Source organism: Hippoglossus hippoglossus, chromosome 6 (assembly GCF_009819705.1).
Source record: "Hippoglossus hippoglossus isolate fHipHip1 chromosome 6, fHipHip1.pri, whole genome shotgun sequence".
Taxonomy (NCBI): domain Eukaryota; kingdom Metazoa; phylum Chordata; class Actinopteri; order Pleuronectiformes; family Pleuronectidae; genus Hippoglossus; species Hippoglossus hippoglossus.
In genome coordinates, this window is record NC_047156.1 from 13,543,499 (window position 1) to 13,565,217 (window position 21,719).

Genomic DNA, 21,719 nt, shown 5'->3' on the forward strand with positions numbered 1-21,719 from the left:
ACATCACGACTGGCAGCTGAGACTGACTCGTGTTTGGTCAAGTTCAATTATCAGCAGGACCTCACGACCGCTGTCTTTATTCGACAGCAAGGTCTTTCAGTTTGAAAGAGTGCTTGCACTCAAATAGCCCCTGCTTGTGCTTAGATTTGCTCTGCATGTGTTTAGAGATCCTCACTCCAGCTTCAGCTTTTCTCCTCACTCTCAGTGCAGGAAATCTTTGCAAGCAACAAAACATCTGAGTGCAAGTGTACAGGTTGAGTGTGAGCTGTGGTTTTGAGTGAAAGCATGACAATATCTGATTGTGAAATCCTGTTCTCACAGGTATAGGAAAGAATCCCCAGACAGCTTCATCCTCTGATCAATACTGAGCAGATTCCAACTCCAAATGTGCAACATTCTTATTCAGGATATTTTGGATTAGTTTCTGGATAGTGGGAGGAAGGCGAGACACATCGTCTATCTTTGTCTGCAGTTTATCATTTAGACACGATAGAATAAAAAAGTTTTTTAAAAACTACTACTGTTAACTTCAGCAGTAAGTGCTAATAAGCAGTTGTCTGCAAAGTGGTGATCAAGCATCTGCTCCATAAACAAAAACATGAAGGTTGTTACACAACAAAAAAATGCTCAGCACAAAATGTGACTAATTATGATACATGACCCAATATACACTGTCCTAGTACAGTAAAGTGTTGAGCTGTAGCCTGACATAACATTGCAATTACAATTCAGTTTGATACCAAACTGAGCTCGCAAACCTTTTGAGGTCAGTGTTTGAAGGCGGCTATTATCTGATTAACTCTCTGACTTGGGGTGGTGCTTCGTGACCACAGGTTACAAATACCCTTCATTATCTGGAATTGATCAAAGCCCAAACTCTGCACTGCTTTTCCCTTTTAAATGAGTTAAGCTATCCGAGACGCTCTCGCTCACACTCCCCACCAAGAGTGGCACTGCACCGTGTTAACTCATTTATGAGGCCACTGAAGTATATAAATATCACCAACAAGCTGTGCAATCTGTTTTCATTACTGCTGCTGTAGGCTATCTCCTGTTAAAGTGAAGCGTGGCCTGCAAAGGGGAGCAGGATCGTGAGCGCTGCTCCGGTGGTGACTGCGGACCAGTCTCCATGGGAATACATTGCTCTGGTAGGATGTTTAATATTCATGCATCCAGGTGGAGCAAAACCTGATGCCCCTCTCTGTTTCTTTGTGCACATTACATTCTAGACAGCACAATGGAGGGCTCAGCAGACTGCTGCCGACACACTGACAGACAGCCTGCCTGCTCTCCGTCCACACACACACACACAGACAAAGAGACACTGTTGGGAATAGGAAATAGCCATTTGGTGGCAAACCCAAGCTCTGCAGCCTGAGCATCCTGACATGACAGAGTAACAAATAACGAGAGTTTAAGTCAAAGGAATTGTTTATGTTGTGCAGGCTCATATTTCAACGAGTGCATAGAAAAAGACTCATTTGGCTTCTTGTCTTCAGCTAAGCTCTTTCATGAATCCCAGTAAGCCAATTCAGGTCAGACAGAGTTTCATTTCCCTGTCATACCCCGCTGGAGCATCGGGAGCTGCGCACGAGACAGCAGTGAAACACAAGAGGAAAGATTAAGGACCACATCCAATGGGCGGCAGCAGCCGAGCACCAGCCCCTTCGCTACCTTTACACGCTGGATCAGCTCTTTCATTATCAACAAGACAGGAGTGTAACTGGCACGTGGCTGCTCAGTTATATCAAATCCCTGTGGAAGAGATTGGAGGCTTCATGCCTGCACGGGCTGCCCTGCCCCGCACTGATGTGATAGATGCCACAGTGATGTAATCCTTAATCGCAACCAGCCACGCGCCACAGGTCCAGCCAATCGTGACGCCGGTGCGCAGTGATGCTGGTAAACACAAGTGACGTTCTCATGAGGTTAGTCCTCATGAAACATTCAGACCTAGCACACATTTTAATCATTCATACAGAGCATAGCAACAGTGTGTCAGCCGCCGTGAGCTTCGGGCACACACACCTGCACACTGAACTCTAGACTCTTTCAATCCAAGGTGACATATTGAAGACGCGGTGCAGGACACTCGAGGTCCATATAAAGTCAGCAAGGCCTCACCTGCAGTCACAAGGAATCTCTTCGTGTTACATCAGACTCTGCAGCTGAAGTGGAAATAATAAAACACCATTGCACTGAGGTAGCTCCTTTCACAAAAGATGGTTGAGTGTCAAAATCTTTCTCATTTTTCAATATGTATCTACTCATACACATTGATTTAACAGATCACAAGCAAGTTATTTAAATCCAAAACATTTTCAAATAATCTGTTGCACTTAAGTTTGGGTATCTAGCATAAATTATTTACTATTGAAATATCTGTCAAATAATTGCAGAAATCTTATCAGCTTCACACTTGGCTTGTGTATTATTGAGGGCAGTGGCTAATTTTGGTCCAGTTTGAACACACAATTCGTTCAATATTAATAAACTTTGAATAAATAGGCGACCGGAGCTCAGTGGCAGCGGCGGCTAAGGCTCATCAATGTAATTGACGACATCAGCGTATTCTCAACAATGACAACTGATTGTCCAGTTCGGGGTTCTGTGTACCGAGTCAAGCTTCACCAAACTTTGAATAAACAGCTCATTGTGCTCTTTACTCAGCGAGGCTCAATTACTGCAGGTCACTTTTTAAGTTTCAGAGAGAAAGCTGCAACCAGCATCACCACAGACCAAGCGAACAGCCAGTTACAGACAGGCAGGTTTAGAACGGGTACTGCACGAGTCCAGTATTAAAAGAAGTATCACATAAGCTGCTTTCAGACATGCACTGGACTCAGCAGTTCCTCCGGATTTTCGCCAGAGGAGGTGCATGTGTGAACGCAAATGCCCGAGTGAGACCGTTTCTACGGACTTTATCACTGGCCTCCTATTATAACGTCCATAGAAATCCTGAGGTGGATGTTAGAACACAGCAGGGGATCCCCCACTGGATTCACCACAAGCGAATGGGGGGGGGGGGGGGGGGGGGTTGAAAAACCGACAGACCCAAACATGAAAAAACAAAAAGAAAACTCCCGGTAAAAAAGTAGTGTCACACAAGTACAAGACACAGACGAAGATGTCAAGAGAGTTCGTGGTGATAAGAGCTGACACCGGTGTCTGTGTGTTGTAACATGAATCACGTGATCTCTGCAGCGGGGTTGATACGTCACTTCCTGCCTCTGCCTGCTGCTCCACCTCTCGCCTGAATAATGCTGAAGATTTGTTGCTGTTGTGAACGTGTCTGTGCAGAGAACCTCCCGCTGTGTTGTGCATGTGTGAAAGGCAAACTGAGGGGTAACTGTGTAGCCAATTCTCCGGATTTTACCCAGAGGTCATGTCTGCAAGCGGCTTTAGGTATAAACTATAACTTTTCTTCTGTTTGGGCCACAACAGGTTGACATTGAGCCAAGATGGACAAGCAAGGCCCCTGAAACTGAGGCAGCTAAATAGAATTTATTTTATTTACATGTTCTTTTTCTACCTTGAGATGTCCTATCAGGCCTTTCATTACCAAACCTTGGATATTATATGTGCACTACAGTCGCAATACATTTAAACGACACCAAGCTCTGCACATTGCCAGTTCTCCAACACATCTAGCTTTTTCATGCGATTATTAACAATAAGCACAGCCAGACATCTCTAATGTTACAGAGAGACTGTAGATTATCTGTGGTGATAAAGAGATCACAAGCGGTACAAGACTGAATGTGTGTCAGGGGAACAGTGGGACAACCCCGGCATAGTCCCGGTTGGTGGGGGCATGGCATCAGTCACCACACCACCAGTACCCTCCAATGGCCTTCTGGGAACAAACTACCTTTCTGGGACGGCTAACTGTCAAGACTTTTTCACAAGAGTCTTTTTGGAAAAAGAAGCCTGAGCAGTGAGGGATCTCACATTTTGTTAGGGTAAGTGTGGAGTCACCGTAGCAACAGCTGAGACACTGGGCCCGTGTTTCAGAGTAAAGCACCTCTCAACACACACTCACACAGAAGCTACTATCCCCTGCTTCTCTCGGGAGATCTAGTAGTGAAAGGGCAGAGAGATGTACACTAACTCTTCATTATCTTTAGCAAATACTTCACAACACACCATGGGTTGTTTTTGACTTGATTTAAGTGGTACTACCCTGAACGCTGGTGTTCGCACCGAATGAAGGGAAATCGCAGGTTTCACCCGGCGTAAACTATAATTAACACTGTGTCTGGAATAGAGTGGGCCCGGCCTAGGTGCTGACAGCCATTCAATAAATACAGAATTAATTAGAGGTGTAAACGACAACCACACTGGTTTTCCAAATGCATGACAGAATTAACACTGGTGCAGGTGAAGCTAAGTACAATCATGACGTTTCGGCCAGTTTTTATATCGTCAAATAGCTAATTAAAACCAAACTTACTTTAAAAATGTGTACTTGGACATACATCAATGTAATAAAAACTACCTAAAATTACAAAAAACATCTTTGACAAAAATGTATTTGACCTGTACCATTTAATTTGGTTCATGTCCCATCTCCTAACATGGAGAGGGAGGGATTCAGGACCTATACTGCAGCCGGCCACCAGGTGGCAATCAAGACGCTTTGGCTTCACTCCTGGGGAGCTGACATCCATCTTTAGGGATAAACAATAGTTTCTCTACATCTGTGGAGACCATCTTTTTCCTTCTATTGCTGCCGCCTCTACTCAAACAGAATTCACAATATCGTTTAAACTATTTGACTGTGAGAGACACTCTACTTGTACTGTAGACACGGGCTGTGTAACAGTGGCATACTTGAGGCTTCCTCACATGCACAAGCCGGGAGATTAAAGCAAACTCGGGCTAAACGACCTGCTTTCAGACGTCTCCGGCTCATCAATAATGCACCTGACAGAGCTGAATTAGAGTAACGTTGGAAAATTGCTTCAGGAAAAGACCCACAATCAAAAGAGAGTGTATATGCTGTATTTATGATATTTGGTTGAATATATGGAATTTATTTAAGATGCGATTTAACAGTTATTCAGACATGACAGAAATGTGAGGCGCTGCTAAGTCTCAGTCACACTGTGCTGCATTAAAATCAGAGTAGAAGAGGCCTGCAGGCAAAAGAGGATTTCAGGCACTTCCATCAACCTGCTACTACATGAGCTCTAAATCTACAGGGCTGTGTAATGCGTGCTCACTGTCTCCTCCCCCCAAAACACAGCAGGAAGATCCATAATGCACTGAGGCAAAACTAAAATTCATGCATTACGGGCTGCTGCTATGAAAGATGTACTTCAGCCTTGCCCTTCTGCAGTTTGCGTTTTTAAATTTGTGCTGAACGTGGTTTTATTACAACAGATATCTTTGTGGTCCCTGTCATTGAGGAAGTTGATACCTGCTCCAATGTCAGAGGATAGTAGGAAGCTAACCTAAGCCGGAAGCTAATCTGAATTTGAAGCCATTAATCAGTTCCAGAAAGGATCAGAGTGTAATGGAAACAGGTGTGGTGGGAATCAAATCTCAGGAAGCCAGAAACTGGATAGGAAGGTGAAAAGGAGTAAGAGAGGAGAGAGAGATTGGGAGAGACTGAGTATCTATGACCTAGTTATGCCTCTCACTTTGCATTCCACAGTCTAGGTGCCCTGGTATCCTGGGAGATTTGGGGGTATTTTGGGGGGTTACAAAAGGCCCGAAGGAAGGAAGGAATGAAGGGAGGGTAAAGTTTGAACTAAATGAGGTGCATGCTCCACTCCAGCGGTGTGGATAGTCAGGTGGGTTCGGCTGCTTCCTCCCACAGACAGTAACAGGGTGCCAGACAGTCACAGCAGATCCGTAGCGCTCTCCTCTTTCCACTCCACTCCCCTCCTTCCAGGCTGCTGACGTCAGCCACCCGAGACCACACGACTTTGCTGCAAACAGCACACCTGCTGGCTTTGCAGTCCATCTGGCCCGGCTCCCATCTCTGGCTCCGCTTACCGAGCAGGGATGCAGGTCTGTTTACAACCTGGACGCACAGTCACGATCCTGCAGCAATGCAGGATCTGTTTCATGCTTGCTCGCGGCAACAAAAAGAGGAGCTACTGCAGCGTACAACCGATATCAAAGTGAGAAAAAACATGCAGGTCTTGTTTATGTTTCATTGCAGCAGGTAAAATGTTGCTTCAGTTTGTCGTGAAGCGACATTATTGTGTCTACATGTTGCTGACTGGTCAGGATTTCCCTACATCCCTTTACTAAAAGCGCATAACATTTTGCTTTGTAATTGATGTGACAGGCACTGTCACCTACTTTTTTACAAAATCAGCATGAACATAAAACTGCACGATCATCAAAGCGAGGCTCGTAATAGTGGGACAAAAGGCAGAGAATGACATTTTTTATATCAAGGGCCTAGTCTTGTTTTTTTTTACATTTCAAAAGCCACTTGTCTGACAATATCAATATCAACAGCTGGAAGGAGAAAAATGCTAGAAATGCACATGGGGCTGCTGTGGTCACTGATTCACTGAATCCTGCATCACACGGCACATTTCAGCCACTGTGTGTGTGTGGAGCCACATAGTGTGTTTCAGCAGGCATGTTCTGCAGGGCAGCAATGGGAAACCCTAGGTGCATTATTGATGTCAAGGATTCAAGGTAAACTGCACGAGCGACAGCACTAAATGATGGCCATTAACGCAACAAGCAATAAATCAAACACGCAACACTACATCAATCTGACAATGCATACAATAATATTGCCAACCCAAAGAATTGTAGAGTCATACTATCATGGAAGTACAGTGCATACCCCTGATTCTGCCTCCTCCTCCTCATCCACTCACTCCACAAACGACTGTCTGTCGATTCTGTCTGTATGTGGAATGCATATCTTAATATAAAAACAGAATAAACAGGCGACAAGCACTTTGAAGCAATCAGGGGCCGGTGCAGTGCGCCTTTAATCTGTGGATTGAGTTGAATACGTCTTGTGTATTTGTGTCCTCACATTAACTATAACAGATCATTTGTTTGTTTTTAACTTATATATAAACCACATACATGAACAGTAATAAAGCAAATTCAGTTTCATTGTATGAAAAAGATTGACCATAAAGATTTCACTGCAGATAAAGCAGGTGGGATGAATGCAAACTTTTCTAACTTCACAGTGAACTGTTTGAGGAGGGCTCACTGTTGAGGGGGAATAATTGTGAAGTAGCTCCAGAGTGTTACCACAGGCCAGGAGAGCAGCCCATTCCGAACAGACAGGTTCAGAACAGGCACTGGTCTCTGAAATGACACCAGCACTTCTCTGTTGAGGGTCAGCGTTTCCTCCTGGTCGACACCAGCAGCGGGACATGCAGCCCCTTGCAGCCCCCCCTCTCTGTCTCTGGGTGCCGGCTCAGACACAATGTGAACACACGGTGGTCGACAGGTGACTGACCTGAATGGTGCATGTGTACTCCGTGTCGTCCAGCAGTCTCACGGTGCAGCTGTACTCCCGCTCCAGGTTCCTGATGCTGCCACTCATGAATCGGCTCAACATCTTCCCAGGGAGAGAGAGGGGACCGCTGCGCTGCGTCTGCACACAGGACCCAGAACAATAAACCCAACGCGACCGTGCGGGCGAATGTCACATTGACCGCGTCCCCGGCTCCCCTACACGGCCAGCAGCCACATATTCCTCCGCCGAGGCGAGCACCATCGCTGTCCCGCTAAGTTTCTTCTTTCCCGTGCGGGTGGGCCCGTGCGAGCCGAGAGCAGAACACAGGAGGATGCCCGCATCCAGATCCAGCTGAGCCGTGCGCGTGTGTGTTTATGTGTGTGTGTGTGTGTATGTGTGTGTGGATTATCTCTCACCACTCACTGCTGCCACTTCAGCTAGTGGGCGGGTCCCAATGAGAACTGACGCCCAAGTCAGCCAATGGCAGCGTGGGCCACTTTCCCACTGCTCAGTGGGGGCGGGTCACTATTATACCATACATGGCCCAAGATAACGATAAATCACGATACAGCGATCTTGCGATAATCGATACACTGCAAGACAATCATATCATATCAGTGAGACGTCGGTCTCACTGAAGAGGAAAACAAAATGGCCCTGAGCAGGTAGAGTGCAGGGTTTGTGTATTTCATTCACTGCAATTTGGTGTCAGTTTCAAAGGGTTTGACACAAACAGAGATTAAACAATGTACAAAAAAGTGCATAAAGTACCATGTTAGTGCCCCTTTAGTCTTTAACAGGCTCACTAATGTCCACATGAGCCATCTTTCCAATGCACAATAGCCTTAAACTGGCAAAACTGCAAAATATATACGTATTTATCGAACTGATTATCGACATTTGGTGCCAGCATATTGATAAATGTATCTCACAAGCATAGACCTTATTTAAAAAGTCAGAACGATGATATATTGCTGTATCAATATTTTGCAGTAATTTTGGGAATTATTATTTCTGCAATGCCCGTTCTTAACCTGCCTGTTTGGAATGGGCTGTTTGCTTGGCCTGTGTTAATGCTCTGAAACTAATTATTCCTTGTCATTAGTGAGTCCTCCTATGGTGAAGAGAGTCACTGGTGAAGAGTGAAGTCAGAGAACTTTGCGTTCATCCTGCCTGGTTTATCTGCAGTTAAGATTTTATCATCGATGTTTTTTATCAAATGAAACGGAATTTGCTTTATTACTGTTCGCGCGGTATGCAATCCACAGACAGACATATTTTTTTTGAAATTAGCACATGTACAATTATTAGGCCAATGAAACAAAACCAGACTGCAAGATTAACTAACATCACTCTCATGAGTTTGTTTTGATGCTTTTGTTTGTTTGTTTTCCTCAAGGTGAGCCATCCAGACAAGACTGTTTTACTACTCTCTTCCTATGTCATAGCTCACTTGGTCAATATTGAATGTGTTTGACTGCCACCTGCTGGTCAGTCGTCGTTGGTGCACTTTAACCAGCCGTCCATGAAAACGATGGAGACTTATAACTGGTGTTTGAACCTGAACCTTAAATGGATCCTGTTGCCTTCAGGGGTTTATGCACAAAGATTCATTATTAATGTTTCGATTATTGCTAAAATTATTTATCTCAATGAGGAAGGCAGCTGTTCCCGACTTAGGCTGAATTTGCCTACGAGAAGGCAAAATGAGACAAATGTAGATGAATGAAAATCCGAAATTTATATTAGAGCACTTCAAATGTCACATAACAGAAATGCAACGTAAGAATAACGTGATTCAGCATTAAGCATTCGAGAATGTGCAAAAAGTAAAGACCCCTATGAGTCTGCCGTGACCCGGATTCGAACCGGGGTTGCTGCGGCCACAACGCAGAGTACTAACCACTATACGATCACGGCGAGCTATTGGGCAGGTGGACACGAGAGAGAGATTTTACCAATATGAATGTAAAAAGGTTTAATGGCGTCATTTTGGTATTTGAGTTCGTTACATCGCATCAGTGTAACGGGCTCACACGCTGTGATGTGATGTAACTGTTAAGATTTCCTCACGTAGAAAATTATTTTGTAACGTTAGAGGCTAAAGTGGAGGCAGCACGAATTCGAACGTACAGCTAGCGTTAATTGTCTTACTCAAAACACATGGAGGTGGGAAAGTGTCAGCATAAAACCAGTTCTCCCATTGACAACAGTAGAGTTCACACCTCCGCCATTGACATTTACCAGATCCAGATTTTTGTTTATATCTGGACACGCTCATAAATATCAGTCTTATTTTCTCGTCATCAAGATCCATACATTGTTCTCTGAGAAATCGAGGAAAATGATGGACAAAAGACACAATGTTAAAGACAGTGAAAAAAGACAGAAACAGTCCCTGATCCGGATCCACACCAAAATTGAAGGGGCTGTTCCTTGGTCATGCCCCACATCTAAACACATTTTCAGGGGAATTGGTGGATTGGTATTTGTGCAATCCTTCTTATAAACAAACAAACTAACTGACTAACTAACTATCTAACGAACTAAAAAAATAGCCAACTATCTAACTAACCGATTAACTAACTTACTAACTAACTAATGCAGACAAAAACAACAGTCCCCTTAAATTAAACCCAACCACACTATTCATAGTAAGTTTCACAGACTCGGATCTCATTTCCCTAAATATGCCTGATTTCTTTGGAAATATATTTTTTTAAAACCACTCTGGTTATTTCCACCCTGAGCAGCTTTGTCAGATTCCAAATATCCAGCCTGTTTCTCTAATTGTATCATGGAGGAGGGGGTCTGCTTAGGAACGGTGTGTTGCGTTAGTTCAGCGACGGCAGATCATTCGCATCCAGAATTTTCTGATACATGTATTAAGTAGAATACATGCTTCCCTCCATCAGTGCATAAGAAGGAAAGTAAAATAGTTCCCATGCTTAACTGTTGGTAAAGAGGATGTTATTATCATTGACTTACTAGGAAACGAAACATTTGCACACGCACAATTTCAGTTTCCTTTTTAATTTATGATCCCAAAATGCCACTGGTTTGATAATTGAAGAAAGGACAATTTTTTAGTGTTTGTTGAAGGAGTTGTATCGACTTGTTTTCACTTTAAAAAGCAAAATGTAATTTATCCACAACAGCTGTTTCAGTCAAAGTTTAAGCAAATTATAATATTACACATAGCTCATTGCATTACAAAAATCTAACAGTTGATTTGACACCAAGATATTTAATAACAGCTTGACAATCAAGATAGTGATAAGCGTGGAAGGTATCGACAGGACCGGTTTTTATTTGACAAATCAGGCTAGCCAGCTTGCCACTGATGAAAAACTGTAGTACATGAAATATTTGACATATTATGAATTTTATGATGAAATCAACGGTTGGCAAAAGTTAAGTGTTCCTTTTTCTTCAGTGTTGAGCTAAGAATCAAAGACAAACTAAATAAATCTCAATCACACACTCATTCATCATGATCATACGACACATGATCATCAACTCCTGATCACATCAGCTAAAAAACACATTAAATTAGTAAGTATTTACAGTAATAGAAACAGAAAGGCCTAATATGGAGGAGTGAAGTCTCAAAGTTCAGTCTCATCGTTCTCTTCAGGTTCGTTGCTTCGTGTAACTGCGACTTTAGCAGCACACTCGGCCTTCCTGGTGAAAGGCTGACGTGGACCAGCCACAGTCGCCTTGCTGCCTGACACTCTGCCCACGCTTTGAGCTGAGGCCCCTTCGTGTTTCTTGTCTGTCGCTGCGTGACTCCCCCCTCTGTATAATTTGCAGGACGCCACCAGAGGTCTTCCCGTGTCCACGTGTTGGCTTTCCGTCTGACGCAGCTTACTGACCGTGTGGGTATAGTGTAGATCCACCTTGATGATCAGAGACTCCTAATGAACAAAAACAAATGTACATTTATTGTACAGACTGCATTGCAGTGAACAGAATTTGGGCAAATACATATAATCAATTGAATGTATACCTTCAGCTTCTGAAGTGCGCAGATCCTCACAGAGCAGTCCGGGTTATTGGAGTTGTTAAAAAGTAGAGAGTCCATCTCATCTGACCGGCCAGGGCCAGAAAATATGTCTTCCAAAGGCTAAAGATTTAAGAGCATAAAAGATTTCATTAGTATAATTAGTAATTTTTAACTCAACTTTATCAAAAACAAATGAAAGAGCTGCACTTCCAATGTGTTGGCACTATAGATGCCTTAACAAATCAGCCACTAGATGTCAGCATGTCTCAAGGTTCTGCCTCCATAATAAAGACACATTGCTAAAGAGGAGTGGAGCAGATTATTATGCTACTTCCTGCTTTGTCTTTGTCTGTGGTTGCAGCAGACTGGAAGTCTATATATGGGCAGGACTTTCTCAGACGCGTGAAACATGGGGGTGAAGGGTCAGAAATTCCTGCTGGCTAATGGAAAGTGACAACGTGCTACGGTGAGCATGGTGCATGGGGGAATTTATTATGTAAATGCAACACTCTGGTGTTACTATCAAACTATCTGTGTCTGTGTGACTGTATAGATCTGTTGTGATCTCTATATGGATTAAATAAATATTTACAGGTATACTGCTCAGAGCCACGGTGCAGTCGTGCGTTCGGGGGCCGACAGTCTTCACTGTGGCAAACGCCACCAAGACATTAGAGAACAAAGCTGAGAAGCCGACTTCCACTTCGACTCCGCAGAGAAACCTTAGCCGCTTCTTCCGTGGTAGCTCTGAAAGAAGAGGTGCAAAAAAATAAGACTAAAAATAGATCAAAAATCATTTATTACGATTGTACAGTCAGATCCACTGATAGACGATCTCAGTGACTTTTCTTTAGATGCTCTGTTCATTTAAGCCTTAGACTTTCATCTCCAGTCTCACTTTGACTGAGAAGATTCACAGATTAACCCACAATATCAAGAGTCACATTTAAAAAGGCAAATGTAAATTAGAGGAAGTTAAAAGGATGTCAAAATGACAACTTCTTTCCATCAAACAGGAAAATAGACTTACATAAACCAGTTCCTTATTCTGATTCAAAAACAATGAGCACCCTTTTTTTGAATGGCGCTGAAAATATCACATTAAACCACAGTGTCTGTACCATGCAGTCTATGGTCTGTACTTTGTTTGTCACATGCTGTGGTGTAGGAGTTGTGTGAGGAAGCATTAACAGAATATTTTCTCTTACTCACTCAAGAACAGATCAAGAAATTGATAAAACTACATTTTGAACGTACATACGTATTTATACATCCTGTCCTACACACAATTTGAACTCGACTTTAATAAACGGAAGGAACAAACATGTAGGTGTTGTGTGGAACTTTCCCCCGACTCACCATTTGCTTGTCTCCAGCAAACATCTCGCAAGTGGAGTTCCCTTGTGTGGCCAGCGGTGCAAACTGGATCTGCGAGGGATCGGGGTTCCTTCAGGGTGTGCTTGATCTCCACCGCCTGCTTCCCTGTAACTAAAGGGTCTCTGCCCAGATCTGATGTAGAGAGAGAAAATGATAATACAGGTAAATGCAAAGCCTGTAAGAGAAGCAAACAAATATCTGCAGTAACTCCGCATACATTTAAATTTGTTTGCCCACTTTCTACATTTTTAAGAAAATCAACATTTAAACACACAGTGGAGAAAATACAATCCGATTCATTTTCTGAATAGAGATTTCGATTATCACCCATAATAATGTGACCATCAAAGGTAGACGTATCCCAAGCTACGAGATTGTGACACGACGTCTTTTATTCGCAATATCAAGAAGTACTACACTACCTACAATCTTTAAGTGTAATAGAGATGTCCGTAATTGGTCTGGGTCGCTGTTACCATGGAGATGTTTACCACAAGGGAAAAAATCATGTCGGCTGTGATCGGATGGTTCAGTGATAAATTATGTTTACCGTGGGAAGCATAAGAGTCCAAGGGGGTGAAAATCACTCCAACAAGGTTAAACTTAATAAGAAGGGCCCGGCTGTTGTTGGAAAGGGCTCACTTTCAATGGTTTATGGGATGCGTAGTTCATTCACTGGTGCCTCGGCCTGGTGCCTGGTACTTAAAACTCTATTTTTAATAGGATTTTCTGAAATGTCAATGGAGAAAATGAATGGGAAATTCTAGCTATATGTAATTTCAGCCTGTCAGGGCGTCTCTCGATCAAAACAATAACAAAAGTTTGATGATGTCAAGAAGAAGCGTGGGATCATGGGATTGGATGTCTCAACATGGATTAGGTTCCGAATTGAGTAAGGCATTGAAGTTGTATTTACATTACGCAGCAAATGGCAATGAATAATCCTGATCCATTAGTGAGGATTACAAACAGCGGAAGGAAGCAATACAATATCAATACAGACATTATTTGTCCCAGACGTTAAAGCAGATATGAGGCAATTTAAAGGTAAATACAATAAAACCTCTTGTTATATTTGAACATTTTGGGAAATATTTAGGTTAACCTAACTCAACAAGTCAACAAAATGTGCAACACAATTGAAAGGAAAGAATTGAAACATATTAAATCATTAACTACCTGCTATAAGTCTTTCAAAAGTTTGACCAACTAAAGCAGCATGTACACTCCCACCCTTTTTGTCAGGGGGTGGCCCGAGTTTTGCAATAGCAGTGAGTGAAGAATGACTTCATGTAAAAAAAAAAGGTTAACAGTGCTGCTTTTGAGGAACTTAGGGAAGTTTGACGTATTCGATAGTTCATATCCACTGTAACTGACGGGGGTTGAATGACCTTTGGTGGAAAAAAAACTCTTCACAAGATTGAATACATGTAAGAATGGGAATGTCTAAGCAGTTTAATAAAGATTAATGCTTTGGCTTTTGACAAGATTTTGTGTCAGGAAGATTTTGGTTCAAAATATATTTAGGTCTTCACTATTCTCACATCTCTAAACCAGATGAGTGAAAAACAGAACCAGAGGGTTGGGAATGTCTAAGTTAAAACTGTGTGGTTTCAAATAAAAAGTACAAAGTGCTAAAAGTAAAAAGGGATAAAACCTGTACAGACACACACGAGGGGCTGTCAGCAGGACGTCCTGTCCCGCTAGTGCTGATTTGCAAACCCCTGAGAGAGGCGGCAGGGGCTGCCCAAACGGCAGAGCAGCTGTCTTGCACTCTGCAGCTCTCGGGTTTCACGCTGTTCTACAGCCAACAGTCCGAATTTCCAGTGAATGAGGTCACACGCTTAATGGTACCTCGAGAAATTATTTCACCAGAGCCCCATTAAAGAGACAAACACGATGGGACAACTTGATAACTACTAACCCCGGCTCAGCCCCAGCTATACTTACAAGTCCTGAGTAAACAACTCAAAAATGAGTCGGCAACAATTATGTAACTGGGCTGTGGTCCAATCAGGACAAACAAACAGCATGTTCGCTTCAGACCTGCTAGAACAGTCTGTTCACTAAACTAATTATATTATTCAGGAACTGAATGTATAAATGCACAAATACAAGCTGGAAAGGTTTTGAAATCTCTTTAGGAGGGTTGAGTTGATCTGACGTAGACTTGTATCTTGGATATAAATTTATGGATGATTTATGGCATAATCCATAAATTTGTTCAGTTGAAACAACCATATTCCCCTTTTTGATCCACACCTGTTCTCACAAAACTAAACCTGATATATTTTCGATTTGTTTATAAACCAAAAGCAAACCAACATCATTTTTTTTTAACTTACCCTCAGACACCCTCTCTAAGATGTGTGTGACCTTGTCGGACTGCAGGATGTGCTTGTTCAAGTGCTTAGTGAAGATTCCAGTACTTTTCACTCCTTCCTGGACCTCAAAAGCCTCAGCATCTTCACATCTGTGGTGGTAAATGAATAAACGTTACGCAAACACAGAAACCAATAGATAGAATTGTTTATATATATATATATATATATATATCTTTTACAGCATCTTCTCAAGTCGTAGGCCAACAGTTGCACTTGCACTGTGTTGACTGAGGTATGTAATTAAATATTGATATATTGTAATAATATATTTTTTAAAGTACATACGTGCCGTAACCATAAACTGTATTCCCAACGGGTTTCTGTGGCATGATGACAGAAGGTATGCGACCCTGGTTGTACCTGTGAAAAGTGGAATAGTTTTTGGATCAATTTTAAAAAAGCAATCACAATAAACCTGTTTCGTAGCAAAATCAATTTACATTGATATAAATGTATAGGAGTATATAATAGCTTTCATTTTTGTATTTAAATATGCATAGTCAAGTCAATCTCTAATGCCGGGTTCCATTATACCTCGGAACTCGGCCCTCGAATTGACGCCATGCTCAAATAACCCAAGTTGATAGAGTTCCAGCCCCACGGAAACAATGTTTATGTTAACCAGCTATCCATCGGGGGTCGGTAATTCCGAGCTCCGAGGTATAATGGAATCCTGCATGAGACGAGAGATGAATTATTGCACCTACCACTTTCTGCAGGTATCCAGGAGGATCACACTCAGTGCCGTCTGTTTCTGCTGCATGTCGAGCATGACCCTCTGCACACACACACAGTTTTCAGTTCGGTATGGCTGTGGAGCATCGACAGCGACCAAGTAATTCCTCCCAGAGCACTCATACCCATGACCCGCATAGTAGAAAAGGCCTGTAAGAAAGGTGATAAGACGCACATCCAGTTTCCGATTGCAACACCATAAGAACTGTCATCATCACATTTTGCATGACACATACTCTGCAATCCTGGAAAAAGACCAGAGAAGGGTCACACAATGATTTTTATACAGCATATAATACAGAATATATCAACAATATCTACCTACTAATTTCATGTCTGTCTCTATGTGGCTCACATATTTCAAGAACCGTTCACCTTATCGGCTTCCCACGTGCCCTGTGTATTGTTGATGTCCCAGGGAAGTGCAGTGTCAAATTTGGTGCGGTTTGGACACGTGATACATTCAATAGTAATAAGAAATGTAATTAACAGACCAACGGCCCTCTGTTAGTGTGCAAACTGTCAGTCTGTGGACTCAGTTGAACATGTTTTCTTCTACATCCTCAGTAACTGGGTCAAACCGCAGTTCCAAACTGCTGAACTAATACAGACAAGGTGCTAGTGATTTCCGTCATGGCAGCAACACTTATAGAATCCCCTCCTATTTGAAAATTTGTCTCCAAAGTAAAAGCGGAACGTTTGTTGCAGCCTCAACAACCTCTGAAATAGCTGACATGCAACATATGAAAAAGTAACACGGGTTAACTTCAAACTTACATATAAGCCACATACATGAACAGTGAAAAAGCAAATTGAGTTTCATTGTACGAAAAACATCGACTATAAACCAGTTTACTTTTGTATTGTATTGGACAAGGTAGAAAGAGCTTACTCTTTCTACCTTGCTTTCATTCTAATTCAACTATTGCACTGCTGAGCTGACCAGCTTCTTCTTGTCCAACACCTATCATTGTGCTGTGGACTCTGTGTTGACTGCATATGACTAATAAAACTTGAAACTTGAAATTTGAATCTTGAAACATGAAACATGAAACATGAAACATGAAACATGAAACATGAAACCTCTAACTTCACTCTGCACCACAGACAAATTTTAAAAGGCTGTGCACACAAACAATAAAAAGTGACAGTACATTGTAGAACTGTTTGAGGAGGACTCACTAATGACAAAGAATAATTCTGAAGTAGCTCCGGAGCATCAACACAGGCTAAGCTAATTGGTAGGTTTCGAACAGGCACTGCACTAGAATTGATAAATTGATGTGAGTTCTATCTTTGTTTTGATATTAGCAAGATACAGTAGAAAACATAGTAAGAGGCAGTATCATTACGAAACAGCATGATGGTTACGTTTAGAACGTTTTTTCTTCCACATTATGTCACATTACTGTTCAATGATTAAGTCATTATGTAGCTGTGTGCCAGAGGTTTAGCTCACTGCCTAATTGTCTATCACCTTTTATAAATACCAGGCAATCAGGAAGTGTCATAAATAGCGTGTCAGCAAAGGACACACCTACGTATTTTTATCTCTTCCTCACCTGCCCACTCAGCCAGGCATACTTAGAGCCATAAACCACTTGTGGGTTTGTGGCCCACGACAAGTGGCCAGCGACCGATAAAAGGCAAATGACACAGATAAAATCTAAGAAATTTCGATCCCTCAAGCATCTCTACTTAGATCAGCACTTAGAAAGATAACAAAGAACTGGCAGAAAGTTATTAAATGGAAATGAAGATGATTAGAAACTTAAACTAAACGGTTTGACGAGAGATGGAAGAAGATACAGAAAAAAAACATTGAACGGAAAGTAGCAAACTCTTTACTTTGGGATATTCCCTGAGCCAAAAATACTAAATAATTTATCTCCTCGTTTCCTTTTTTTGTATCCATCTTTATTCTCTTTTATTTCTCTTCTTATTTTATTTTTTATTTATTGTAAATTTCTTAGTTCAGATGTATAATAGGAAACGACTGCTTTTTTAAAAAAAAAATGTAATTAAATACTGTAAGGGATCTTACTCAAAGAAATAAAAAGAATGAAAAAAAGTACACTCACCATAAACTCCTGTGTCAAGCAGCTGAATGAACTTTTCAATGGCTGCTAGCATCTCCTCCCTGGTGAGGTCGAGCAGGGAAACCACTCGGAAGCCGAGCTGCTGCAGGAGGTTGGACAGCTCGTGCACGTCCATGATGGGGGCCATCAAGCTGGGGTGGTTGGAGTAATTCAGGTTGCCAATAAGTAGGGCAACTTTGTCTGTGGCTAAAACAAAGAGCAAAGTAGAAACTCAAATGAATCCCTTGATAGTGTTTTGTTCAGCACACACTGAAAAATATATAGTTTGGCTTGAGATTGACATTTTTCCCATGAAACGGTACCTGCGAGTGCTGCCGCAGGAAGATGATCATTGCAATGGAGGGGATAAAAAAAGAGAGAAGCACAAAGTCAGCATTTCTCAAACTTAAATCTGATCTAAAGTATTAATACTGATACAGGACAGTTTTACTGTGATATACACACTGTATAAACACAATTACAGAAGAAATGCTGCAAGAACTTCAGTTTCACTTTACATCACTTTCCTGTTTTATGTGTGAGTCGGACTCATCGCTATTTGGAGTCTAGCAACTTCCTTTTTGAAATGGGAAAGTACTTCTCACATCATGGAAACAACTAAAAGCCTCTGCACCAACACAGTGGAATGAAAGGAGAAAATCTATTTTTTATCACATCCTTCTCATTGGAGGAAGTAAAGTCTGGAAAAATACAACGGTAAAGTTGGAAACTACAGGGACTTACACAGTCAGACACTGATAATTTCACCAATGACTTACCAACATCAACGTCGACTGCTGTTGTCCATATCTCCTCCAGCTTGTTAGACAACGAGCACAGGTAGGATCCTGCATGTGCAGCTGTTGCACAGTCAATCTGCAAGTTCACATCAAATCATTTTATTTTCCTTTCTACCCGTTCTCCCTCACGAAAGATCACTCAACCACAAATCAAAACTGTGGCAAAACATTAACCACAACGAGCTAAATGAATTACACAGTCGTTGAGTAGTGCATGATTTACAGTCGGTGAAATGACACAGTAAATATAGCGCAGTGCAAACAATCTGTGTCAGCACTGAGGTGAGTAAACACTGGCTTGTTCATCCTCTCTTACCTGCAGCGTGTCTCCAGTCATATTGAGCAGGGGCAGACCATTTCTGTACCACTGGTACTCCGGAGCAGGTATGCCAAAGGCAACGCAGCTGAGGGTGAGTTTTCTATCTGGTCGGATGGTCTGGGGTTTTGGGTTGACCGCAATGTGCAGCTCGCCCTGCCAGTGCACTGGTAAACCTGATGGTTGAAAAGAAAGAAGAGAGAGATTCATACCCACAGCAACAGTGAAAAAGTACTCAAGCAGCACACAACTGCAGTATAAATCAACATGGGAATGGAACGACGTATACCTGATTTATCAATGTCCCACACCTTCACTTTCACCCATTTGCTGAACACGCAGTTACAGAAGTAGTCGTTCGCTCTGCACACGTAGCGCTGGGTTTTTATAGCTTTGATTGTCAGGTCTGGTTGAGTCCCGCCAGGCACCTTTAGAAGTCAAAAATACAAGCAGAATAATAATTATCATCGGGCACAGAAACATGATGCATGCGAAAGTGTGTCGAATATCTTATATGTAATATTTTACTCTCTTCCAATTATCATTTCCAAGGAACCCTTTATTGAAAGTAGTTTTTAATTGACTTTGAGCTAACACTGACATTGACTTCCATAACACTGACTCTCTCTCCATTTTCAATTCCCATCTGAAAACCCACCTTTTTAAACTGGCACCTTCAGTCTGATTGTTTTCCATTTGGCCAACCTACATAAGGTTTTACTCACTGTTAAATGTATTGATCTTTTTGATCCCTTAGTATTTGCTCTGTTATTTTGTTTTTATCTCTGCCTTGTAAGGTGACCTTGAGTGCTGTGAAAGGCGGCTATGAATAAAATATATTGTTATTATTATTATTACTATTATTATTATTAATAATAATAATAATAATAATAATAGTAATAATAATATGCAAAAAAAACTTGAAATGGTAAAAATATATCAATTAGGGCTGGACAAATAAAAACAATATATATAAATGTATATATAAATACATAATATCATCAATATATATATCATTATGCATATGATATATCATCAATATATAATATCAATATTTTTTAATTAATTTTCATCACTAGCAAAAGTTCAAAACCTTCCATCAGGAGCAAAAAATTGTCTTTAAACTTAAGATTTAAATAATAATGTGACATTTATTGGAATAATTATCGACTGCTATGATTTTTTTTTTTTAACTTGATATATTTGTTGACCATATCTCCCAATCCTAACACAAAATAAAACATGTTATTTTAAATATATATGTAAAGTGCACACACCTCTTGGTCATCGTCAGTGAACCACTGGTAGCTGAGGAGACCTGAGCCCTCCGCTCGGACACTCAGAGTCACCTTGTGGTTCACAGGGACACACGCAGACAGAGGTTGGCGCCCTATGTGAAGCTCTGAAACACACAAAGTGACAATCTCAGTCGTTTGCTTTGATTTTATAAAAAATCTCTCCACAGTGAGTCTGAGGAGATGTGACGCACAGTACCTCTGATCATTATTCCACATTGACTGGGACGGTTTGGTCATCGGAGCATTGTCTTCCTCTTTCACCACATCTGTAAGAAGGACCGTGTTTAAATGAGATTATGTTTAATTCACTCATTACATGAGCACTAAAAAGCAGTAAAGTGAATAACATTAAGAATCTGTACAATACATTTAAAGCCTCAGCCCCAAACTTCTCACTTCTGTTACATGTGAGTTATGAACCAGAAGTATTGTTATAACTGTCTGGATTTCAATAAGACAATATTCGATGATCGATATGAGCGTTCGTTTGCATACCTGTGTCCCTCGATCAGCTGCTGGAGCTCAGTCAGACACTTCTCCTCCTGTTGTTCTTCTGCTCTGTATTTTATCAGCTTCGCTTCCCTTTCCCGGAAAGAAGAGGCTCACACACGCTCACGAACACACGTTCCACCGTAAAGCTCATAGTAACAGAGCAGCTGATACCATGTAATTAGTCTCTCACTACCCTACACTGAAAAATCACCAACTTTTATGTAATTCTTAACACTATAATGAGTCTTACTTGGAATGCCCAGCTCTGATCAGTTTGTATTGATGTAAAAATTGACAGGGAGATTGACTTAGAGTCTCTTTTTGCAACGTTACGGTAATGAGCAATCTGGCCTCATGTCATGCAAGTTTCAGTAAAAGCCTGAGTTTGAGGTTACAGAGTCAAAATGGGTCTTTAAAACGGACCCTTTCACTGAGATTGAAAAGTCAATATTTACATTACAAACACCAGTTTAAATAACCTGGTGTGTGTACACAGGTTTACACAATAATCACATATCGTTTTCCTGAACTTTCCCCAGATTAAAAAATATATATTTTTGGCCAGCTCCAACAGGCCAGCAGGAATATTACACCATCTAATGATATATTTAAGAAATAAATAAATACAATTTACACCGATAACAGACTTTCGAACTCATAAATTCCCAAACAAATAGCACAGAAGTTGACTAGTTACGATCTATTTCCAGCCATAATATAATGTGCATAAAATGTGGAGCATCTTTTTTTAAACAATCCCTTGATTCCAACACAGGTGTT

At 41.5% G+C, this 21,719-nt stretch overlaps 2 protein-coding genes and 1 non-coding gene across 6 annotated transcripts in view; all 3 read right to left on the bottom strand.

Moving 5' to 3' along the window:
- The window catches only part of LOC117763371 (FERM domain-containing protein 5), a 61,027-nt gene extending 53,160 nt beyond the window's left edge, over positions 1-7,867 (bottom strand). For 2 of the 4 annotated variants that reach the window (XM_034588432.1, XM_034588433.1), the window contains exon 1: positions 7,454-7,866. The gene's annotated coding sequence lies outside the window, so the exon portion shown is untranslated. Of the gene's footprint in view, positions 1-7,453 lie in introns of all 4 variants that reach the window. The other 2 variants (XM_034588434.1, XM_034588436.1) reach the window with 1 other exon arrangement.
- Positions 7,868-9,301: 1,434 nt separating this feature from the next.
- trnah-gug lies at positions 9,302-9,373 on the bottom strand. The gene has a single exon. It is a non-coding gene; the product is annotated as a tRNA-His (tRNA).
- Positions 9,374-10,739: 1,366 nt separating this feature from the next.
- Positions 10,740-20,992, bottom strand: malt3 (MALT paracaspase 3). The gene is made up of 15 exons (XM_034588429.1): positions 20,943-20,992; positions 20,644-20,731; positions 20,427-20,551; positions 19,439-19,577; positions 19,150-19,325; positions 18,813-18,909; positions 18,357-18,365; positions 18,037-18,240; positions 15,928-16,105; positions 15,506-15,580; positions 15,182-15,309; positions 12,819-12,968; positions 12,052-12,206; positions 11,463-11,579; positions 10,740-11,370 (listed from the first exon to the last, which is right to left on the bottom strand). The coding sequence occupies exons 2-15, from the start codon at positions 20,651-20,653 to the stop codon at positions 11,062-11,064; spliced, it is 1,872 nt and encodes a 623-aa protein (XP_034444320.1). The 5' UTR covers positions 20,654-20,731; positions 20,943-20,992; the 3' UTR covers positions 10,740-11,061.
- Between the last annotated feature and the right edge of the window lie 727 nt (positions 20,993-21,719).

Coding starts and splice junctions, on each gene's coding strand:
- malt3 (XM_034588429.1), bottom strand. Junction 12,207..12,818: donor TTGCTGGAGACAAGCAAATG/GTGAGTCGGGGG, acceptor CTCTTCTTTCAG/AGCTACCACGGAAGAAGCGG. Junction 11,580..12,051: donor TGGCTCTGAGCAGTATACCT/GTAAATATTTAT, acceptor TTAAATCTTTAG/CCTTTGGAAGACATATTTTC.